The sequence below is a fragment of the Gymnoscopelus microlampas genome (assembly GCF_963454915.1).
Source record: "Gymnoscopelus microlampas genome assembly, chromosome: 17".
NCBI classification, from domain to species: Eukaryota; Metazoa; Chordata; class Actinopteri; order Myctophiformes; family Myctophidae; genus Gymnoscopelus; species Gymnoscopelus microlampas.
In genome coordinates, this window is record NC_139954.1 from 49,976,141 (window position 1) to 49,999,085 (window position 22,945).

General features: G+C 38.0%; 1 protein-coding gene across 2 annotated transcripts; it reads left to right on the forward strand.

Moving 5' to 3' along the window:
• Window positions 1-7,529: 7,529 nt before the first annotated feature.
• On the forward strand, window positions 7,530-22,151 carry LOC311064205 (uncharacterized protein). Of its 2 annotated transcripts, XM_084084026.1 has the most exons (12): window positions 7,530-7,941; window positions 9,610-9,765; window positions 12,137-12,259; window positions 14,547-14,716; window positions 15,351-15,459; window positions 15,868-15,969; window positions 16,369-16,389; window positions 17,641-17,661; window positions 18,192-18,215; window positions 19,570-19,614; window positions 20,051-20,104; window positions 20,559-22,151. In XM_084084026.1, the coding sequence occupies exons 1-12, from the start codon at window positions 7,875-7,877 to the stop codon at window positions 20,591-20,593; spliced, it is 927 nt and encodes a 308-aa protein (XP_083940152.1). In that variant the 5' UTR covers window positions 7,530-7,874; the 3' UTR covers window positions 20,594-22,151. The 2 variants fall into 2 exon arrangements, with proteins under 2 accessions (XP_083940152.1, XP_083940153.1); XM_084084027.1 differs by lacking the exon at window positions 19,570-19,614.
• Window positions 22,152-22,945: the final 794 nt, after the last annotated feature.

Here is a 22,945-nt window from a genome sequence, read left to right on the forward strand (position 1 = left end):
TTATCGTAAATACGTAAATACTTGTCAGATATTGACATTTGGTCTTTTCTAGAATGTAGAAGGAAGTCCTGGCTTCAAGTATGCCAATTTTTAAACTTATCAGAATTTCCATTGTGAATCTACATGAGTTTATATGCCTCAACCCCCAGACGGCCAGGCTTTATTTTTAGTTTGGGGTGTATAACTTTATATATCAATTTCACCACTTTTGCAGTACAATATTTGCTTACAACAATCCATTTCATGTATGGGAGACCTTAGAGATGAGGAAAAAACATGTTGTGTTTGGTCCTACCTCCGGGAGGGTATCCCAATTTTTTGGAGCCATTGTCACTAGCCTACAATGAACGACACACAAATGTACAAGAGCTACAGAGTCACTTTGAACGTACCATAATATGCACAGCATACTTTCTCAGCCTGGATCCCTCGAGCCCTGTGGTCGCCGGTCACTGGCTGTATGTCCATGGTCTTGTCTGGTCATGTGTCTCATTCGTAGTTCATAGGTCACAGAATCAGTCCCAGCAGCCATCAGCCAAAAATCTAAAGGCACCAAGTATGACACACAATAACAGTTTTAACAGATAATACTAGTTCTGTACCAGTACCTATCTCCTCATTTTCCCCCCCTTATTTTTTGCATTTTTCAATTATATAAAACATGTACAGTATGGCTCTTGTGTTTAAAAAAAAGCCTATAAACAATCAAACAAAAACAGAGTAGATAGACATCACATAAAAATACATACACAACATTATAAAAAATAAAAAAATAAATTACCATTTATTTATCATTCAATTTGTTCAAGAATCATCTCTAACATGTCAGGTTAGTACACACACACACACACACACACACACACACACACACACACACACACACACACACACACACACACACACACACACACACACACACACACCTCTTTCTCTCAAGGCCAAATATATACACACAGTGACCCTCACTCTCCACGATAGCTTTCGTACAGAGTGAGGTTCCAAACAGGGCTAGGAGCATACTATAAGCCAGGGGCCTTCAACAGGGGGTCCGGGACCCCTAGGGGGTCCGCAGAGCTACTATAGGGGGTCCGCCCAATCTTTGTGTGATAGGATTTAGTTTTTTTTACATTAACCACTTGAACCCTAGAATTCCTTTTCTGAGGGGAACATTAGCCAAAAATAGCAGATCTACAAGCCCACAACGCCTCGCCCTGGAGGCGCTGAGAGCTTGTAGATCGGCTATTTTTGGCAAAGAGGCTTATAGGTGTAGAGGGGAAAAAGAGCAGACTAAGTTTAAAAAAAAACTTTAATCTGAAACTCAATTTTATACAATATAGAGTAGGGGGTCCCTGCTTCATCTCTCTCTTAGCTGGGGGGGTCCTTGGCCTGAAAACGTTGAAGACCCCTGCTATAAGCTAAGCCTGCTCATGTGTACAGTACAATGTGTCATTTTGAACCATTATCTTAAAAAATAAGCTGTCAATGAGTCGAATATTAAATAGAAAAACATGTGTAGCCATAAACCAGGTACCGCTGTGTAGTGTTTGATTGATTGATTGATGTACTTTATTTAGTAAGACATGAGAACAGTACATGACAGTACATAACAGTACATGGAAGTACAAATTCGCAATACAAGGTCTACTAAACTGGATAGCTCATTAAGCACTTAGCTTGTTTAAGATGAGATCCCCATGCACACAAATCATGTTGACATATAAGAGACAGACAGATATACACACTACTATACAGAATGTCATACAATCAGTTTACAGGTTACTGGTATGAAGGGTGAAGAATATGTACAAAAAAGAAAGAGAGGGGGGGGGGGGTAGGTTGGGTTAGGACATGGGGTAGGTTAGGACTTGGACAGGGGCCATTTTTGAATTGCAGCCTCCTGAAGGTGTATCTTTAGGGCATTTTTGAAAGTGAGTAGGGTTTTACACTCCTTTACTCTTTTTGGTAGGGCATTCCACATTTTAGATGAATAGCATGAGAAAGAGTTCATTCCCTTTGTTGTGCCAAATCTGGGTTGAACGTGGTTTGTGGAGCTTCCTCTGGTGTTATGATCATGGACTTGATTAACATTTTGGAAGTATTTTGACAAATACAGGGGGATCCCAATGTTGTGGTGTATCTTGAAGACCAGGCCCATAGCAAGTTGCTGTACTCTGTCCTCAACCCTAAGCCATCCAAGCCTAGTAAAATGATCAGGGGTTAGATGGGTTTTGTAATTGAGGCCAAGAAGTAGCCTTACAAGTTTGTTTTGGGATGTTTGGAGCCTTGTTTTTAGGGCCTTGGAGGTGTTGTGATACCATGAAGTACATGCATAATCATAATGACCTTGTATGAGGGCCCCTACAAGAATCTGAAGAGTATTCTTACTGACTTTACGAACAAGTCTCCACATCCTCTGTGTTATTTTGTGGACCTTTTTGATCGTCTTTTCAGCGTTTTTGTCACCTGAGAGGTTTGCCTCCAAGATGGAACCCAGGTAGGTAATTTCCTCCTTTCTTGTGATAACATGCAAGCCGTGTCTAGTCTAGCGTGACGTCTAGCGTGACGTAGGCTACTTTACTAACAGAACTGAAGTTTACAGCTCAATATAACCTCAAAAATAAAAACATATTTGACATATCATCGATGAAATTATGAAGATTAGAACATATCCTGACCTAGCTGTAGAATACAACCCTCGTAGACGTATTTACGATTCTGACGTTTTCAATCTACGAAAGTTGTAGGGTTCACCCCCCAATGGCCAGCTGGACTTTCTGCACTATGCCCTGCAAAGTAATTCAAACGTGTACAAATTGAAAATAAAGGTGCTTACCGCAAAGCCCCAAATGTTAACGACTGCTACGGCATAGTACTTATCCCCGTAGAGGTATATCTTTCAATAAAGAAGTCTTTTAATCCAGCTTGTGTCGGAATCTTCACTGTTCTTCTTTTGTTTAAAATGAGTTTGAACTGCGCAACAGCGATTTGGCGGTCGGGAGGTGTATTGCGCACTGCTTCTTCTTTTGTTTAAAATGAGTTTCAACTGCGCAACAGCGATTTGGCGGTCGGGAGGTGTATTGATACATTGTGTGTTCAATGCATTATATTTTATTTTATTTTATTTTATTTTATTTTATTTTATTTTATTTTATTTTATTTTAATTGAATACTTTATTTATAAAGACATGTAAACAGTACATGGAAGTACAATTCACAATACACGGTCCTCTAAACTGGATCGCTCATAAAAGCACAATGTCTTATTTAAAATGAGTTCCCACGCACTCACATCATGATGACATTTAAGAACAGACAGATATACACACTACTATGCAACACAATTACTATTTAATACTTTACATTTTATGCAACACTATTACTATTTAATACTTTACATTGTATGCAACACTATTACTATTTAATACTTTACATTTTATGCAACACTATAACTATTTAATACTTTACATTTTATGCAACACTATTACTATTTAAAGGGATATTTCACTTTCAAAAAAACTTTGGGTCATTTTATAGTCTACTCAGGCTTTTGTGAGCCCCCCAGACCGTTTTTAAGTTGCTTGATTCATTATTTAGATATTTGATATTCATTTTATCAGACACGCCCCCTTCCTATACAAACCCATTATAACTTCAAACTCCATTTTTAACATGTTAGATTCATCAAAAACACCCGTCCTTTTTTCTGGTGACTCTCCCTGCCCTCCTAATACGCGAGGGGGCCGTGTTTTTTCGATATTTTTTTTCATTTCTTTTTAATATATTTTTTTGAAAATTTAAAAAAGTAAATACAATAAAAACATTAAATAAAATAAATGAAAAAGGTAATCGAAAAAACACGGCCCCCTCGCGTATTAGGAGGGCAGGGAGAGTCACCAGAAAAAAGGACGGGTGTTTTTGATGAATCTAACATGTTAAAAATGGAGTTTGAAGTTATAATGGGTTTGTATAGGAAGGGGGCGTGTCTGATAAAATGAATGTTAAATATCTAAATAATGAATCACACAACATAAAAACGGTCTGGGGTGCTCACAAAAGCCTGAGTAAACTATAAAATGACTGAAAGTTTTTTTGAAAGTGAAATATCCCTTTAATACTTTACATTTTATGCAACACTATAACTATTTAATACTTTACATTTTATGCAACACTATTACTATTTAATACTTTACATTTTATGCAACACTATAACTATTTAATACTTTACATTTTATGCAACACTATTACTATTTAATACTTTACATTTTATGCAACACTATTACAATTAAATTAAATTAAATTGTAATAGTGTTGCATAAAATGTAAACTATTATTAGTTTACATTTTATGCAACACTATTACTATTTAATAGTTTAGATTTTATGCAACATCTTGTCATCGTGACACACGTTTTCATCCTGAAACAACAGAATAGAATAAAAACCAGAGGTTATGAAGCCTCTAATGTTATTCTACGGACTGTGTCGCCCTCTAGTGGACAAACTCTACTCTCGTCTCTATGTCTCGTCTACTCTAAGTATATTATTTATAACTATGACGCACTATGACGCATCATAATAAGATGATGATTTGTATTGTTAATTCCTCCTCCACTCATTGGTTTCTTAGTTTGTTATGAGCATAAAGCAGCTGCTAGCCGCTAGCTAGCCGCTAGCCGCATAAGTAGGCCTACTTAAAATAATCAGACAACTTGTCTTTGTCTTGTCTCAGAGAACTGGGTCATCTGCTAAGCGATCCCCTTCACACCTTGCAGTGCAGAGACTGTTGTCTGTCATTGTGAGAGGAATGTAACACATTCAATTCAAGTCCGTGTCTTTTCTCGAGTAGCCTAATGTTATGCAAAGCAGCCAGGTAGACGCTATTGAGAACGGCTCGCCACTGACGGCGCGAACCTTGAGCGGCTAGCCGCTAGCCGCTAGCCAGCCGCTAGCTGCACATAAACAGTGGCCATAAGAACTACAGTTAAGAACTACATGTTCCATCCACCATGGGTGGCTAGAAAAACTACAATCGACTACTACATTTCCCATACACCAACATGGGTAGCGATGAGGACTACATTTAAAGAACTACATTTTCCATCGACAATGGGTAGCTAGAAAAACTACAATCGACTACTACATTTCCCATACACCAACATGGGTAGCTGTATGGACTACATTTAATGAACTACATTTTCCAGCCACCATATGACTAGAAGAACTACACTAGAGAGGACTACATTTCCCACACACCTAAGTGTCACGCTTCACATAGAATGCGACATGAATGCCTCCGTTTTCTCTTCAACATAAAACACCCACCGTGTCAAGCCTCACACAGAACACAACGCGAGTGCTTCCGCTCATTTTTTCAAAAAATACAACCACTTTAAGGCTTACAAATAAAATACTACGACGGTGTCGCGCGCCGAAAATAGCCGATCTACAAGCTCACAATGAGTCTCATTGTGAAGCTTGTAGATTTGAACAGCTTCATGTAGAAACCAGTGCCATGTTGCGTCATCTCGTGTTTAATATTTTAATGATTAGAGTTATTTATTGACAACTTCCACTTGTATTTACTCATTTTGTCCACACGAGGGCGACAAGGGCCGTTGAATACAACCAGATGAACTGAGTAAGATGTTTGTGAAGTGTTGTAAACATGAACACATTTATAACATTATAACAATACAACACATAACACATTTTTACATTTATAACATTATTATAACATTATATAACACATTGTAATATTTATAACATTATTAGTTCAATGGATTTACATCAATGTTGTGTTTTTACAGTCAATTAGTTAGTTAGTTCGTTAGTAAGTAATATAATGTATTTAATATAATAATAATATAATATCGTCGGTGTCCAACCAGGACCAGCTAACTCCATTTTTTTTTTTCATAAATCAAGGCTATTGAACACCCTTTAGGTCTGTGCAAAATATCAAAACATTTGAACCAATGAAAAGTATTAAAAAGCGCCTCTGACGAAAACTCCCAACTCCATTGGATCCTCAAACTGTCCGTCAAAAACAAACAACTCCCCCCTCTCCTCTGCAGCGCTGCTTTTCAACAGCATGAGTAGAGCGCGTTGCGCAGTGAACGAGGAGGAGGATCACGTAAACAAGCTCCCCGTAGTCTGTTAAAACTATGCAGTCTCCCGGTTTATCAAACTTAGCACTGACGCTAATGTTATGAAAACAAGTAATTATATTTCTAAAATCTATTAAGTGTTTAATGAGGAGAGCAATGTGACAAGAAGAAAGGCATTCATAGCATTTCTGTCGCGCTATTCTACTACCTCTTTGCAGAAGTTATTGTAATATTTAAAGTCCTGTTTATTATTGTAGGCCTATATAATAAGTGGCATGAAGCATCAGGGCATTAATTCACACGTTGTTGTGATGCATTGTGAGCTTGGAGATCCATTGTTAGCTTTTGAGAATTTGTACCCTTTTGAATTGAAACCTCTCCCTCAGCAGCGAGTGGAGCTACTGTTGTTTGGACACCTAACTCCACTTCAGCTTGATTTCTGCTCGTCTGAAACTGCTAACTCCACTTGCGCTGGGTAAAGTGTTGATTTACCCGCGATTTGGTTAAAGTGTTGATAATATAATGACACATGCAAGTATCTGACAATATATAAAGTCACTATACCAACTTTGATGAGGCAGTATTGCTTTGTTTTAAAAATATAAGGTTTTCTTCATTTCCTGAAAAACGTATATTTTGTTTTTGCGTTTCCTGAACAATGAGCGTTTTGGAGTTAGCAGTTTCTGGCTGGACAGCAGAGATATAATGCATTTAATATAATAATAATACAATGTATTTGATATAATAATAATATACTGTATTTAATATAATAATAATATAATATAATATCCAAGCAATATTTGTACCTACAAGATCAGCTATTTTTGGCAAAGAGCTTTTAGACAGACAACATCAGTCCAAGTACAGAGATACAAGTTCCAGTTTACCAAGTCTAGAGTGATTTATAACCTGTATTATATTATATTATATTATATTATAGTTTAGTCTAGAGTGATTTATAACCTGTATTATATTATATTATATTATATTATATTATATTATATTATATTATATTATATTATATTATATTATAGTCTAGAGTGATTTATAACCTGTATTATAATATATTATGATTGATTGATTGATTGAATACTTTATTTATAAAGACATGGAAACAGTATGAAGTATAATTCACAATACAAGGTCCTATATATCTATGTTCCCACCTAGTGCAGGTCATGTATATATATATATATATATATATATATATATATATATATATATATATATATATATATATATATATATATATATGTATATATGTTCCAACCTTAGTGCAGGTCAAGACTATCGTAGATACGAAAGTAAAAGACAAGACTCGATAATGTACAACATCTATGATAGTCTAGATTCAAGGCTGTCCTTGTAGTAACTGGATATAAACACTAGAGGGCAAGAGAGCAACATCCTGTGCAGAGAAACTCATGTATTCGGATGGACACACAATGTGCAACAGCTAGAGCTCACAGACTAGTGCAAGTAGTTTGATTTGAATCAGTGTGTCACACAGTCAACAGTTTAGATAGTCACGTGTCACTGGCGTGTTTAATGACACTGAGGGAACAAAGCTCAAAGCTGGACTATTATTATTATAATTATTATAATTATTATTATTAGACTAAACTTAATCCGACATGTTTACAGTCTGTAGGCTCTTTGTTGTTTGACAACATGACGGACATCATCATCATCATCTCGTTCTAATGGATTCATAAGAAGAAGACCTTACTCCTGACCCCTGGTCTTCTGTTAACCTTTAAACCACAACATGACGCGGCTGACCTCTTGTCTGTGGTTCTGTCTCGTCGTGAGGACTTTAGGTTCTGTAGGTTCTCGTAAGTTTGTTTCACTTTCACTGTCTGGCTGTTGTTGTGATGTTTTGTGTGCATTTTAAAAGTTCTTGTTTGGTTCTTGTTGGGTCATTCTGGTTTGTTCTTGTTGGGTCATTCTGGTTGGTTCTGGTTGGGTGGCCTATACAGCCAGTACTCCTACATAGAGGGAGATAGAGATATAGAACAATCACGTCATCTAACTTTTTTTATGCGACCGCACCCATTCTCCATTCTATAGTCATGCGGATCCAAGACGGTCGTCTGTCATGGATGAACTTCAACCTAGTGTTTGCACTCTCTCCATTTACGGCCCGTACATCTACATAAACGTTCAGATTTCTAGTATAAAGTGCTTACCTCATGGCCACGGATGTTACAATACTGTACGGTTCCTCAGAAGTACCCGTATCTTCCGTATTGTTAAATAAAAAGCATTTTAATCCGATCGGTGGCCGTTTTCTCATAGAGTTATAACGTGTCAAAGTGCAATACACCTACCAACCGATAGGGTCGCGTAGTTGAAAGCGTGGAGGAAATACGAAAAAATGGCCACTGATTGGATTAAAATGCTTTTTATTGAACAATACGGAATATACGGGTACTTCTGTGGGCCCGTACATAAGTGTAACATCCGTGGCCACAAGGTAAGCACTTTATATTAGAAATATGAACGTTTATGTAGATGTACGGGCTGTAAATGGAAAAAGTGCAAACACCAGGTTGAAGTTCAGCCATGACTGTCATGATATGACAGCATGACAGTCATGTTTCAGGGCAAATTTTCCACATGATTCATAATGAAGCATAGGATCAGCTAGCCTTGATACAAGACAGTCATATATTATGACAGATGACCTTCTTGTTGTGATCCAAGGCTAAGGAGCAGCATACAGGTATAGGGGCTATAATAGCTATTATAACCCCTATATACCTACTAGCACAGATACTTCTGACAATACCACTCTATTGGATTCATAACACTTGCACAAAACACACACACACACACACACACACACACACACACACACACACACACACACACACACACACACACACACACACACACACACAGAGGTAGCCTACTCCCCTGGGACAGAACACTGGGCACTATTTATTTAAAAATATATATATATATCATATTTTATATTTACATATTATTTATTATAGGGGCCAAAGACATATTACATTTTTTTTAAATTACATTTAAGGTCCAATATTTCTACAAATTTCTACAAAACCTGTGCTAGCCAGTCATGTTGGGATATAGAAGAAGTTGAAGGGTAATTGTATGTTTGATAATAATGTACAGCCAGGCAATGTTCAAATCATGTATACTTCACATTATTTCCTGACATTTTCCAAAGCTTACATTCATTCTTTATGTTTTACATTTTGGGGCGATAGAAAATACAGCCAATGTAATGTTTGGGTGCCCACTAGTCTAGAATGGCTGTGATATTACATACGATTAATGTATTCCAGATACAATACATGAAACATAATGTAATATCACAGCCATTGAGGGCTATAGGTGCCCACTTATTATAACATCAACAGAACATTAACAGACACAGACATGCTAAACTATGCAAGTATGAGCGATTCTCTTTGAGTCTGTCCAAAAGTCTTTCTGTTACAGCCTTTTGTCTTTTGCTTTGTTTGTCTTTCCAGAAGAAGACCTGTACCATGCTGTAGGAGACAGTGTTCTCCTGAGGCCAGACATCTCCTCTGTCAAAGAGCCCATCACCTCCATAGTATGGAAACTCAACGGAAACCTGGCCTTTGTGTTGGAAGACGGGGAGAGTGAACCCTATCGTCAGTTCAAAGGTATATTGACACAATGTGTGTCTCTTTGTTTTATATAGACTTTACCTTAACACATTGCCTGCCAGAGTTTTTTCAGAACAGTCTGTAGCCTCTGCCAGGGTTTTGCCATGATTTTGGTACCTGTTCGCGTAGCCACAGATTTTTTTCCTCCAGTATGATTGATCCCCAGATGGTTTCTAATCACAGATGAGATTCAGGTGTGGTTTCACAAATGTCAACGAGGTCATTTTGACCTCGTTGACATGTTTGGTTGATGTTTCAATATAGCTCAAAAGCAGTAGTTTTAAACCAAAAAACAAAGTGAATTGTTTGTCCGTTTGAATTTTAACATTGAAGTGAATGGAGCAGCAAATCTTCGAACATTTTTAGCTCCTAATCTGTTCATAATTCGACAAGGGTTGATATTATAAAAAAATGCAAAAAAAAAAAAAAAAAAAAATTTTTTTTTTCCTTTTTTCCAACAACAACAGCTGATAATTAAAAGACGTATATATACGTCTTTGGCAGCTAATGTGTTAAGGCTTAGATTAGTGGTTAGTTATGAATAAAAACATGAAACCCTGGCTAGTAATGTTTGAGTGAGTCTTAATTACTTGAACAACTACTGTCAACATGGACTTGAGCGAGGCATTTAATAAGCACACAGCCCTGTTTTATACTTCACCTCCAATCAGCTCCAATCAGAACCTCTCCCTCCGCTGTATAGCTCAGCCAATCAGAACCTCTCCCTCCGCTGTATAGCTCAGCCAATCAGAACCTCTCCCTCCGCTGTATAGCTCAGAGATGAGGTTCCACATTCTCGGGTGCCTGCAGAAAGCGACACGGCAAATATTTTCCACTATGTATGATTTTTACCCTTTTCCGCACAATGGAATCCAAAAAGTAAAGGTTGTCCCCCTGCTCTCAGATGTTTTAACATTTAACATTTATAACATAAAGTAAAGGTTGTCCCCCTGCTCTCAGATGTTTTAACATTTAACATTTATAACATAAAGTAAAGGTTGTCCCCCTGCTCTCAGATGTTTTAACATTTATAACATAAAGTAAAGGCCACTAAAAATGTAAACATCCTACAGCAGGGGGGCCGCCCTTTACTTTTTGGGTACGATGTGAGGAAAAGGGAAAGCATCATGCATACTATAGTGGAGAATATTCACCGTTGTCGCCTCCTACAGGCACCTGAGAATGTGGGACCTCGTCTCGGAGCTATACAGCAAGGGAGAGGTTCTGATTGGCTGAGCTATACAGGCGAGGGAGGGGCTTTACTTCACCATAAAATGGCCTAACCATGTCCATGCATTCTCCGTAACTTAACCTGGAACAAATAGATGTTTCAAAGACTCTGACCTCTAATGACTTTCCTAGGGTGGGGTCCTTGGGCTGTTTTTCACTTCCTGCTTTGGCACTGACGAATGGACACTTGTTTTGATGGGCATTAGAGGGCATATTATTATATAATAAATAATAATATGCACTGATAATTATTATTATTAGTTTTATGGCGAGATACGGTGAGACACTTACGAAGCACTGACTGTAATGGACACTTTATTTGTTTCTGTTTACCGTTGCTCTGTATTGTTGATGCTTCTTGTGTTTTTCTTTTTGCCTTGTATTGCTGTACACAACATACTTTTTATTTTTCTTACTCTTTACCTGTAACTCTCTAACCTTAACTGCTGTGTCACCTCTGGGCGACTGAATTCCCCCCGCGGGATAATAAAGGTATCTATCTGTCTTCCAGGGCAGATAATAAAGGTATCTATCTGTCTTCCAGGGCAGATAATAAAGGTATCTATCTGTCTTCCAGGGCAGATAATAAAGGTATCTATGTGTCTTCCAGGGCAGATAATAAAGGTATCTATCTGTCTTCCAGGGCAGATAATAAAGGTATCTATCTGTCTTCCAGGGCAGATAATAAAGGTATCTATCTGTCTTCCAGGGCAGATAATAAAGGTATCTATCTGTCTTCCAGGGCAGATAATAAAGGTATCTATCTGTCTTCCAGGGCAGATAATAAAGGTATCTATCTGTCTTCCAGGGCAGTTAATAAAGGTATCTATCTGTCTTCCTGGGCAGATAATAAAGGTATCTATCTGTCTTCCAGGGCAGATAATAAAGGTATCTATGTGTCTTCCAGGGCAGATAATAAAGGTATCTATCTGTCTTCCAGGGCAGATAATAAAGGTATCTATCTGTCTTCCAGGGCAGATAATAAAGGTATCTATCTGTCTTCCAGGGCAGATAATAAAGGTATCTATGTGTCTTCCAGGGCAGATAATAAAGGTATCTATCTGTCTTCCAGGGCAGATAATAAAGGTATCTATCTGTCTTCCAGGGCAGATAATAAAGGTATCTATGTGTCTTCCAGGGCAGGCCCTGAACGTCACAACTGCAGCGTTGACGCTCACAGGTTTGACTGGAAACTTCAGCGGCAAGTATGAAGTGGAGGTCAACGGAAAACCAGTCTACAGCACGCTCCTTAAAGTCATGTGTAAGTATGTATAAAACTATACAGCATGCTCCTTAAAGTCATGTGTAAGTATGTATAAAACTATACAGAATGCTCCTTAAAGTCATGTGTAAGTATGTATAAAACTATACAGCATGCTCCTTAAAGTCATGTGTAAGTATGTATAAAACTATACAGCATGCTCCTTAAAGTCATGTGTAAGTATGTATAAAACTATACAGCACGCTCCTTAAAGTCATGTGTAAGTAGTGATATTATGTATAAAACTATACAGCACGCTCCTTAAAGTCATGTGTAAGTAGTGATATTATGTATAAAACTATACAGCACGCTCCTTAAAGTCATGTGTAAGTAGTGATATTATGTATAAAACTATACAGCACGCTCCTTAAAGTCATGTGTAAGTAGTGATATTATGTATAAAACTATACAGCACGCTCCTTAAAGTCATGTGTAAGTAGTGATATTATGTATAAAACTATACAGCATGCTCCTTAAAGTCATGTGTAAGTAGTGATGTTATGTATAAAACTATACAGCATGCTCCTTAAAGTCATGTCGTCACCTTGTTAAACTAAAGGCCTAAGTCGTTTTTTGAGGAAAATGATATGTTTGCCTACAGTAAGTCAGCTCCTCATGACACTGCCCACCTCTGGTAAAATGGCCCATCTCCTAATTGAAAAGGATCATGCTGTTCACTCCTCTTTTAGTATAATGGCCTCACTCCCTAGTGTGACTTAGGCCTAAGGCCTTTTTTTGGCCTTAAGTCACATGGTTTTGTGACTTAGGCCAAATTATTTACTGATTTAGGAAAATTGGCCTAAGTCAGATTTAATCCTATTTAAACCTATTTAAATCTCTTATGTTACATAACTGACAGACAGTGTTATTTCTATTTAAATAGTCATAATTTGTTATAAACATTTTGGGTGAAATGATTAAGAAATATCATATAGTTTTGTTTTGGATCAGTTTTTTATTTTTCCGGAAAAACGTTAAGAAAAATGACATAGGCCATTAGTTTAGCAAGGCGACGATGTGTAAGTAGTGATATTACAGTATGTATAAAACTATACAGCACGCTCCTTAAAGTCATGTGTAAGTAGTGATATTATGTATAAAAGTAGTTTAGGTTGATCATCTGTTGAGGTGAATGTATTTACTTCAGCCATTTTCAACCGTACGGTACCTTCATATGATTGATGGCACCACAAGTCTCAGAGGTGGGCTTTGGACAGTTCAGAAACCTACCAGTGACATCATCAGAGGGGAATCCAGACTTTAACTGCAGTCGTTCTCTTCTATTCCTAGAAAGTTACCACGCTGAAACAGAAGCCACTGTTCTTCCATCAGTAAAACGTTTTAAATTGAATGAATCCGACTTTATCGACTACTGAAAACAACAGGTGTGAACAGACATAGACATGCATTGATGCTGTTATGATCCACCTTTAACAAGAGCATGTATATAAACCTTCTGATCCACCTTTAACAAGAGGATGTATATAAACCTTCTGATCCACCTTTAACAAGAGGATGTATATAAACCTTCTGATCCACCTTTAACAAGAGGATGTGTATAAACCTTCTGATCCACCTTTAACAAGAGGATGTGTATAAACCTTCTGATCCACCTTTAACAAGAGGATGTGTATAAACCTTCTGATCCACCTTTAACACGAGGATGTATATAAACCTTCTGATCCACCTTTAACAAGAGGATGTATATAAACCTTCTGATCCACCTTTAACAAGAGGATGTATATAAACCTTCTGATCCACCTTTAACAAGAGGATGTATATAAACCTTCTGATCCACCTTTAACACGAGGATGTATATAAACCTTCTGATCCACCTTTAACAAGAGGATGTGTATAAACCTTCTGATCCACCTTTAACAAGAGGATGTATATAAACCTTCTGATCCACCTTTAACAAGAGGATGTATATAAACCTTCTGATCCACCTTTAACAAGAGGATGTGTATAAACCTTCTGATCCACCTTTAACAAGAGGATGTGTATAAACCTTCTATGTGCAAAACCCTCACTTTTCAGGAAATGGAACAAACATGTTCAGAAATACTGAAAATAGCAGATCTACAAGCTCACATTGTGAGCTTGTAGATTGGCTATTTTAGATACTTTTGTGTGACACTAGTATGATGATAAGGTCCTTAAATCATCTGTCCTAACCCACTGTTCTACACTAGCTGTCCATCACAGGGCATTCCTACGGGGAGATTGAAGACGTATAAAACTCCTAAAGAAGCATTAATGAATAACTATTCATTTATTATCCCAACAGCTCCTGTGTCTAAGCCCACAGTAACCGTGAGCTGTGATGAGGGACGGACCAGCTGTGTTCTGAGCTGTGAGGGAGACCCAGGACAACCAATCACAACCCAGGACCAGGTCGACTGGATGAGAGACGACAAGAAGGAGACACACTTACCAAAACAGCTTAATATTACCAAGGTACGGGCTGGGTATGATATAATATAATATAATATAATATCACACCATGTTTGACCATATGTATCTATGCTGTGATTTCTTTCACTTTTTCAAAAATGTAAAAAAAAAAAAAAAAATGGCCTGCTGGTTACAGAGGCAATTAGGCTCTATTCAAGCAGATGGGTTTTTGGCCAAACATTACACTAGATTGTATTACCTTAATAAACATTGTCATAAATACTATATGCTTCCAGTCGCTAGTTTAAAGTCTTCTTTCAATCACCATGATATGTGTTTTGGTCCCATTTATTTTAAAATGAATGATAAAAAATGTATGATAAATTAGGGTATGTTTCTAGGGTTTCTATTGGTTCTACCGAGTGAAGACCCGCCCTCGCTGTGGTTTCAGCCAATAGCATAAATTCAGATTTGCATTTCGGACCGGATATCAACCGGATATAGAAATATAGCGGATTTGAAATCGCTGCAAAATATGCTTCATTTACATAAACCAATGACATGACGTTGTCCATATGCTTTTTACGGTCTATGGGCCCGATGTAGCTATTATTAGATATTTTTGAGAATTTCTTCCCATCATGACACACTGTACCCAAAGTGTGAAGGGCAGTTTTAACTATTGCATTGTTCCCAGGAGAGAGATGCAGACTACAAACAGTTCAGTTGTGTTCTGGTGAACAAGGTCAGTGAGGAGAGCAGCAACCCTGTTCCCAACCCTCTGAGCATGGCAGCTCTTGCTCCTGGTGAGTTCCAGTTCAAACACTGTCTCCATTTTTCATTGGTTCAATATTTAATACAACCCACAGCAGTGGTGTAAAGTAACTAAGTACATTTACTTAAGTACTGTACTTAAGTACAATTTTGAGGTATTTGTACTTTACTGGAGTATTTCCAATTTCCAATGCTTTTACTTCTACTCGACTACATCTCAGAGGCAAATATTGTACTTTTACTCCACTACAATTATTTGAAAACTTTAGTTACTAGTTACTTGGCAGATATAAATTATGACATTATGAAACATACATTAATCACTTTAGTCCTATTTTATACCTAGGCTATTTGAAAATAGCCGATCTACAAGCCCACAACGCGTCGCATGGCGTATGAGGCTGTTTTTAGATGAATCACTCATTGTTGTCATTCTGTAGAGAAAGCAGAGGGAGGTCCCAAATGGGTGACAGGGCTGACCGTCTTAATCTCCCTGCTAACAGTGATGATAGTGCTGGCTCTCGTACACAGAGCCAAAGCAGGTAAAGGACCAAGGTTATCATGGCATCTTTTATTAGTTTGTTAGTTAGTTACTTTATTAGTCATTTTGTGAAAACGCTTAGTTTTAGTTTTTATTAAACAATATTCAGCAAGGTCAGAAAAATTACAAAAATAGATCTACAATCTCACAATGCATCACATCGTGATGTGTTGTGATCTTGTAGATCTGCTATTTTTAGTTAGTTTTAGTTAGTTTTGTAAACACACAATACAGTTTCAGTTAGAAATCTTTTTTTGTGAAGCCATGTTTTTATTCAGTTAACTAAAACATTTTGCCAATTCTAGTTTTAGTCATTTTGTTAGTTTTAGTTAATTATAAATAATAGCCCTGGTAAGAACCCAACAGGTGCTATAATGACTGTTTTCCCTTTCTTGTCCAGGCTTCTGGTTCTACGACACGGGTAAGAAAGTGTTTCAGGTGCTATTTTATAAAGAATTCCCTGTATAGACGGGTTTCATGTTTGTAAACATTGAGAGGATATGACCGCGCAGAGGAGGGGGAAGCCTATAGAGGGCGCCATTACCCGCAGCAGCTCTGGTCAAATGTCCATTCATAAAAGCAATGATCTTCACCGGGTTTAATGAAAGTAGATTAAATTATGCAGTTTGTAATACCTTGTTTACTCAATAAAAATGATTTGTCGAAAGTTGGATCTGTTTGTATATAATAGCAGCATTATGCCTATTATGCCTATAATAGCAGAATTATGGCTATCTAACTCCCGAACATAACAACAGAGTGAACGGCGCTCGTTTTCGTTTCCCCCGAGCATGCGCAGATTGCGCATTCTGCTCTGTGATGGGTGTTCACTCTCCATTCCGACATCTCACCACTCCGACTAGTGGCTTCCGCGTGCGGTTAGGGTTAGGGTTAGGTATAGGGGTCGTCAACGTCGGAAAGGCGACATGTCGGAAAGGAGAAATGCACCCTCTGTGATGACGTCGCGCGGAAATCCGTCTATGGTTCTTAGAGGTTCTTTACTGTGTTTCAGCTTAGTTTAGGCTCTTCTAATGGTCAATACGGAAGAGAGACAGTTCATATTTAAATGGCCAGTAGGTGGCTGCAGGTGTCAGAAAGAATATTCTCTCATTGTAAGCGGATGGGTTTTTGACAAACTTTAGACTAGATTTTCTTACCTTAATAAACATTGTCATAAATACTATATGCTTCCAGTCGCTAGTTTAAAGTCTCCTTTCAATCATCATGATATGCGTTTTGCTAAACTATGGTCCCATTTATTCTAAAATTGACGATAAAGTAGGCTATGCTCCAGGAGGGCAGGATGATTTGATTGACAACCTACACAACCAATAGCATTCATTTCATTCCATTCATTCATTTGATGACCGGCAGCGGTTCCGGTAGGAGACACAAAGATTCTCCTTTGTGTCTCATACCGGTACCGCTGGTCATCATCATCTTAGGAATGAGACAAAAACAAAACAATGTCCATGAATCTCATGCTGTGAGTAATTGATAGAATTTAGATTTATTTTGTGTGATCTATCCCTTTAAAGTAGTTAAACTGATTTTTAAGCTATACTAACTCATTTTGTCGGGGACCTGTCAAGGACCCCTGGGGGTCCTCGGACCTCCCTTTCAGAACCACTGCATTAACACAATAACTGTGCTTTATTTATTCTTTCTGCAGAATCCATGCCATGGGAAGCAGGTCAGTAATTATAGTTTGTGGTATTATGTTAAAACAGACAAATAACAGGTCTCTTTAACCCTAACAAGTCGTAACTAAGTACTCAAGTACTGTACTTAAGTACAATTTTGAGGTATTTTTACTTTACCGGAGTATTTCCAATGTTCTCTACTTTTACTTCTACTCCACTACAACTTAGAGGCAAATATTGTACTTTTACTCCACTACAATTATTTGAAAACTTCAGTTACGAGTTACTTTGTAGATTTTGATTATTATTACAAAACATACATTACCCACTTCAGATCTGCTCCTAACCCTCTGCATAATGAGTACTTTGTACTTCAATTATATTTTGATACCAATACTTTTGTAATTTTACTCAAGTAAATTTTGATTACTGGACTTTTACTTCTACATTGCAGTATTGATACCTTTATTTAAGTAAAACGTTGGAGTACTTTTTCTACCACTACTTCAGTAATGGTAACAGATTAGAACAGTGTGATCCTGTTAAAGTGTTTGTCCTGTTTTCTTGTTTGTCATTCTAGACTTCTGGAGGAGATCAGAGACGGGTAAGTTTCATCCATAATGCCTTTTATAGATCTTTATTTGTACTTTTATCCAGCATTTGTCATTCATGCTGTAAATTGATTGATTGATTGAATACTTTGTTTATAAAGACATGGAAACAGTAATGGAAGTACAATTCACAATACAACGTCCTCTAAACTGTATCGCTCATAAAAGCACTTATTTAAAATGAGATCCTGTGCACTCACATCATGATGACATGTAAGAAGACAGACAGATATACACTACTCTGCAAAATGTCATACAATCAGCTTACAGGTTACTGCTATGAAAAACAAGAAATATGTACAACTACAACATGTACTCCTCAGAGCACAGGTCTCTGCCAGGCGAGGTGGTAAAAGAAAGTACTGTTCCTGATTAATTCTGTCTTACCTATTTATATTACATATTTATATTACATGTTGTGATGTCACGTGAAGCTTGACCAATGTTAAGCTTCGGACACACACACACACACACACACACACACGGACGGACGGACGGACGGACACACACACACGGACGGACACGGACGGACGGACACGGACACGGACACGGACACGGACACGGACACACACACACACACACACACACACACACACACACACACACACACACACACACACACACACACACACACACACACACACACACACGGACGGACGGAGGGTAAAACATACTCTCCACAATGCCTTCGGCCTGGCGGAGACAATAAACAGTTTTAAGAGGAGGGGGGGGGGGGGGGGGGGGTAGGCTAAGGGGCCAGTTTAGAATTGCAGCCTCCTGAAGGTGTTTTTTTAGGGCATTTTTGAAAGTGAGTAGGGTTTTACACTCCTCTACTCCTTTTGGTAGGGCATTCCACATTTTTGTTGTATAGCATGAGAAAGAGTTCATTCCCTTGTTTGTGCCAAATCTGGGTTGAACATGATCAGTGGAGCTGCCTCTGGTGTTATGATCGTGGACTTCATTTACGTTTTGGAAGTATTTTGACAAATACAGGGGGATCCCAATGTTGTAGTGTATCTTGTAGACCAGGCCCATAGTACTCTGTCCTCAACCCTGAGCCATCCAATCAGTGAGCAGGGGTTAGACGGGTTGTGTGATTGAGGCCAAGAAGTAGCCTGACTGACCAGTTTGTTTAGGGATGTCTGGAGCCTTGTTTTTAAGGCCTTAGTAGTGTTGTGATACCATGAGAAGCATGCATAGTCCAAATGACAATGGATGAATGGATGAGGGCCCCTGAGGGCCCCTGCCAGAATCTTCAGGGTATTCTTACTGACTAGAAAGTAAACATCACAATCATGTCATACTGCGTACTGTATGTCCTCCTCTCTCTCTCTCTCCTCTCCTCAGCGGGGGCAGATCAAGCTGCTAATGGCAGAGCCTCATCAAATGCAGGTATTAAGTATTTTAACTCACTCACTGACTTGTCTCACAGCATGCATGCTGTGAGACAAGTCCAGGTGACAACCACCACACATCATACTGTATAAAACTATACAAAACAAAGTATATAGACATTCATTTTACTGTCTGAAAGACGGTGACATTTTATATTCAGTACGTTATGGGTGGTTAATAATAATAACTATATTGAATCGATTACTTCAGACTCTGTAACAATAATATGTTTATTATAATCATTACAGTAACAATAATATGTTTATTATAATCATTACAGTAACAATAATATGTTTATTATAATCATTACAGTAACAATAATATGTTTATTATAATCATTACTGTAACAATAATATGTTTATTATAATCATTACAGTAACAAGAATATGTTTATTATAATCATTACTGTAACAATAATATGTTTATTATTCAGAGGCTGCTGAGTCCAACGGCACCAGTGCTGATAGAGAGCAGAGACGACATGAAGGCAAGATACACACTTTACCACACACACACACACACACACGCACACGCACACGCACACATCATTAGATTAACTACAATACAGTGCTTCTCAAACCGGTTCATATCAAGGACCTCCATATATGTATATAATGTATTTGGCTGCCGACCCCAATTTGAAAACATTGTGTGCCAGGGACCCCCATAAGGGACCCCCATAAGGGACCCCCATGAGAGAGCATTTTTCAAGATTAGTCGAAAATTGTGTGAGCTTGTAGATCTGCTATTTAGCGTAAACTAGAGTTAAAAGTGGTATAACTCATTTTACATGATTTTAGATGGGGACCCCCTGGAACCCCCCTAAAGGACCCCTGATGGGTCCCTGCCTTGGACCACTTTGAGAACCACTCTTTCTATATTATGATTACTTTTACCCAAATCAAATCCAATCTTAATATATTTATTCATTTGTTTGGCAGAAGATGGACTCATGGCAGAAACTGCGATCCCGTAACTCTGCCTGCATTGAGCTACCAGAGGAACCTTAACTCTGACAGCATAGAGCTACCAGAGGAACCTTAACTCTGACAGCATAGAGCTACCAGAGGAACCTTAACTCTGACAGCATAGAGCTACCAGAGGAACTCAACCAACCGTTAGATGACACATTTGTTTCTTCCCCTTTCCCCCCAATTTAGTCATTGTTGCTGAGTACATTTACTCGAGTACTGTACTTACAGTACCGGTAAGTACACTCTGGCTGGGAGGCAGCCAATGAGGGCTCGCCATCCTCTCAGACTATGGGATCTAAACAGCTGCAGCGGACACACACAGCACAGAGCACAGCCAGACATACACACACACACACACACACACACACACACACACACACACACACACACACACACACACACACACACACACACACACACACACAGTTTGTTTATATTAGAGTTTTTGCTGCAGATACAAAAATAATAATGATTGGATAGGGGGCAAAAAAAAAGCTTGAGTAATATACATGACCAGGAGTATCTATACTTTGTTTTACTTAAGTATTGGGGGGTTTGAGTACTTTGTCCTCCACCACTGTCAGAGCACCCCCCCCCCCCCATATTCCCCTGCCCTGTGTGTAGTGTATAGTGTACCTGTGTGTATGTGGGTCCGCTGTGCTCTGCTGTGTTGTTGTGAACATTTAGTTAGTTCACAGGAAGAGAAGAAAGTCTCCATTGTTCTGTCTCTCACTTTGCTCTAACAACAACCAAGACATTGTGTGTGTGTGTGTGTGTGTGTGTGTGTGTGTGTGTGTGTGTGTGTGTGTGTGTGTGTGTGTGTGTGTGTGTGTGTGTGTGTGTGTGTGTGTGTACTGACCTTCTCTTTCCTTCTATACGTCTCTCCAAATGCATTTATTTGTGTATGACAGGGGTCTTCAACAGGGGGTCCGGGATCCCTAGGGGTCCTCAGAGCTACTATAGGGGGTCCGCCAAATCTTTGTGTGATATGTTTTTTTTACATTAACCACTTGAACCCTAGAATTCCTTTTCTGAGGGGAACATTAGCCGAAAATATTTTTGGCAAAGAGGTGTAGAGGGAAAAAAGAGCAGACTAGGTAAAAAAACACGATTTTATACAATATAGAGTAGGGGGTCCCTGCTTCATCTCTCTCTCAGCTAGGGGGTACATGGCCTGAAAACATTGAAGACCACTGGTGTATGATTTTGTGAACATGCTAGAACGTCATTGAATGAATGTGAGTTTTTCAGATGTACGGCTGTAAGAGATCAATCAAAATCGTTGGAGAATTATGTTTTTATGCATTATGTTTTTAATGTTTTTTTTTTTTTTACAAAGGCTAATGATCAAACCAGGTTCTAGAAAGGTTCTCTTATAAACAATGCTCTCCATATGGTGATTAATGATGGAGACGTTTTCTTTTCTAGGCTTAACTGCTGTTAATTGTGTTACTTATTTTTGTGATGGCATTTAATGTATGTGGTTTTATGGACGGTGGACATGCAGGCCGTGTAATTGCAAACACAGAACAATTGTATATAAAATGACCTTTTCTGATATATCTGAGCGTGTACTTACTTTGGAACAACATGCCTTGTTACTTCTCAACTCAAAATCCATTTTTCCCATACTATTTCTTTCTTATTAACAACCAAGTGTTGAATTTGTAGTCTGTATTGTCCCAAACCAGTGGTGTAAAGTAATTAAGTACATGCACTCAAGTAATGTACTTCAGTACAATTTTGAGGTGTTTTTTTACTTTACTCGAGTATTTAAATTTTCAGTACATTTACTTCTACTCCACTACATCTCAGAGGCAAATATTGTACTTTTACTCCACTACAATTATTTGAAAACTTTAGTTAATAGTTACTTTGTAGATTTCAATCATTATTATTGATATTATTGATATGTATGATTATTATTACAAAACCACTACAGCCCTACATGTATATACATTTTGGCCATTTGAAAAGAGCGATCTACAAGCTCAGCTTGTAGATCTACTATTTTCAAAAGATATTTATGCATTTTACACATTTGAAAACTTTGTGAAACGGGACATTCTGCATAATGAGTACTTTATACTTTTGGTACTTTAAGTACATTTTGATGCCAATACTTTTGTACTTTTTTTTTGAATTCCGGACTTTTGCCTGTAACAAAAACTTGTACTTTTTCCACTACTGTCCCAAAGTAATGTAATGAAACATGTTTTTAATATGTCATCCCACATACTATAGATAGATAGATAGATAGATAGATAGATAGATAGATAGATAAAGAGACAGACAGAGTAGAATGTATTAGGCTAGATTGAATATTGTCATTTTCACTTTCTCTCATCTGATGA

Bases quoted from the DNA above. Each gene is read 5' to 3' on its own strand.
- LOC311064205 (XM_084084026.1), top strand. From the start codon at position 7,875: ATGACGCGGCTGACCTCTTGTCTGTGGTTCTGTCTCGTCGTGAGGACT. The intron at 9,766-12,136 runs GTATATTGACAC...TGTGTCTTCCAG, and splicing joins ACCCTATCGTCAGTTCAAAG to GGCAGGCCCTGAACGTCACA. The intron at 18,216-19,569 runs GTAAGTTTCATC...TCCTCTCCTCAG, and splicing joins CTGGAGGAGATCAGAGACGG to CGGGGGCAGATCAAGCTGCT.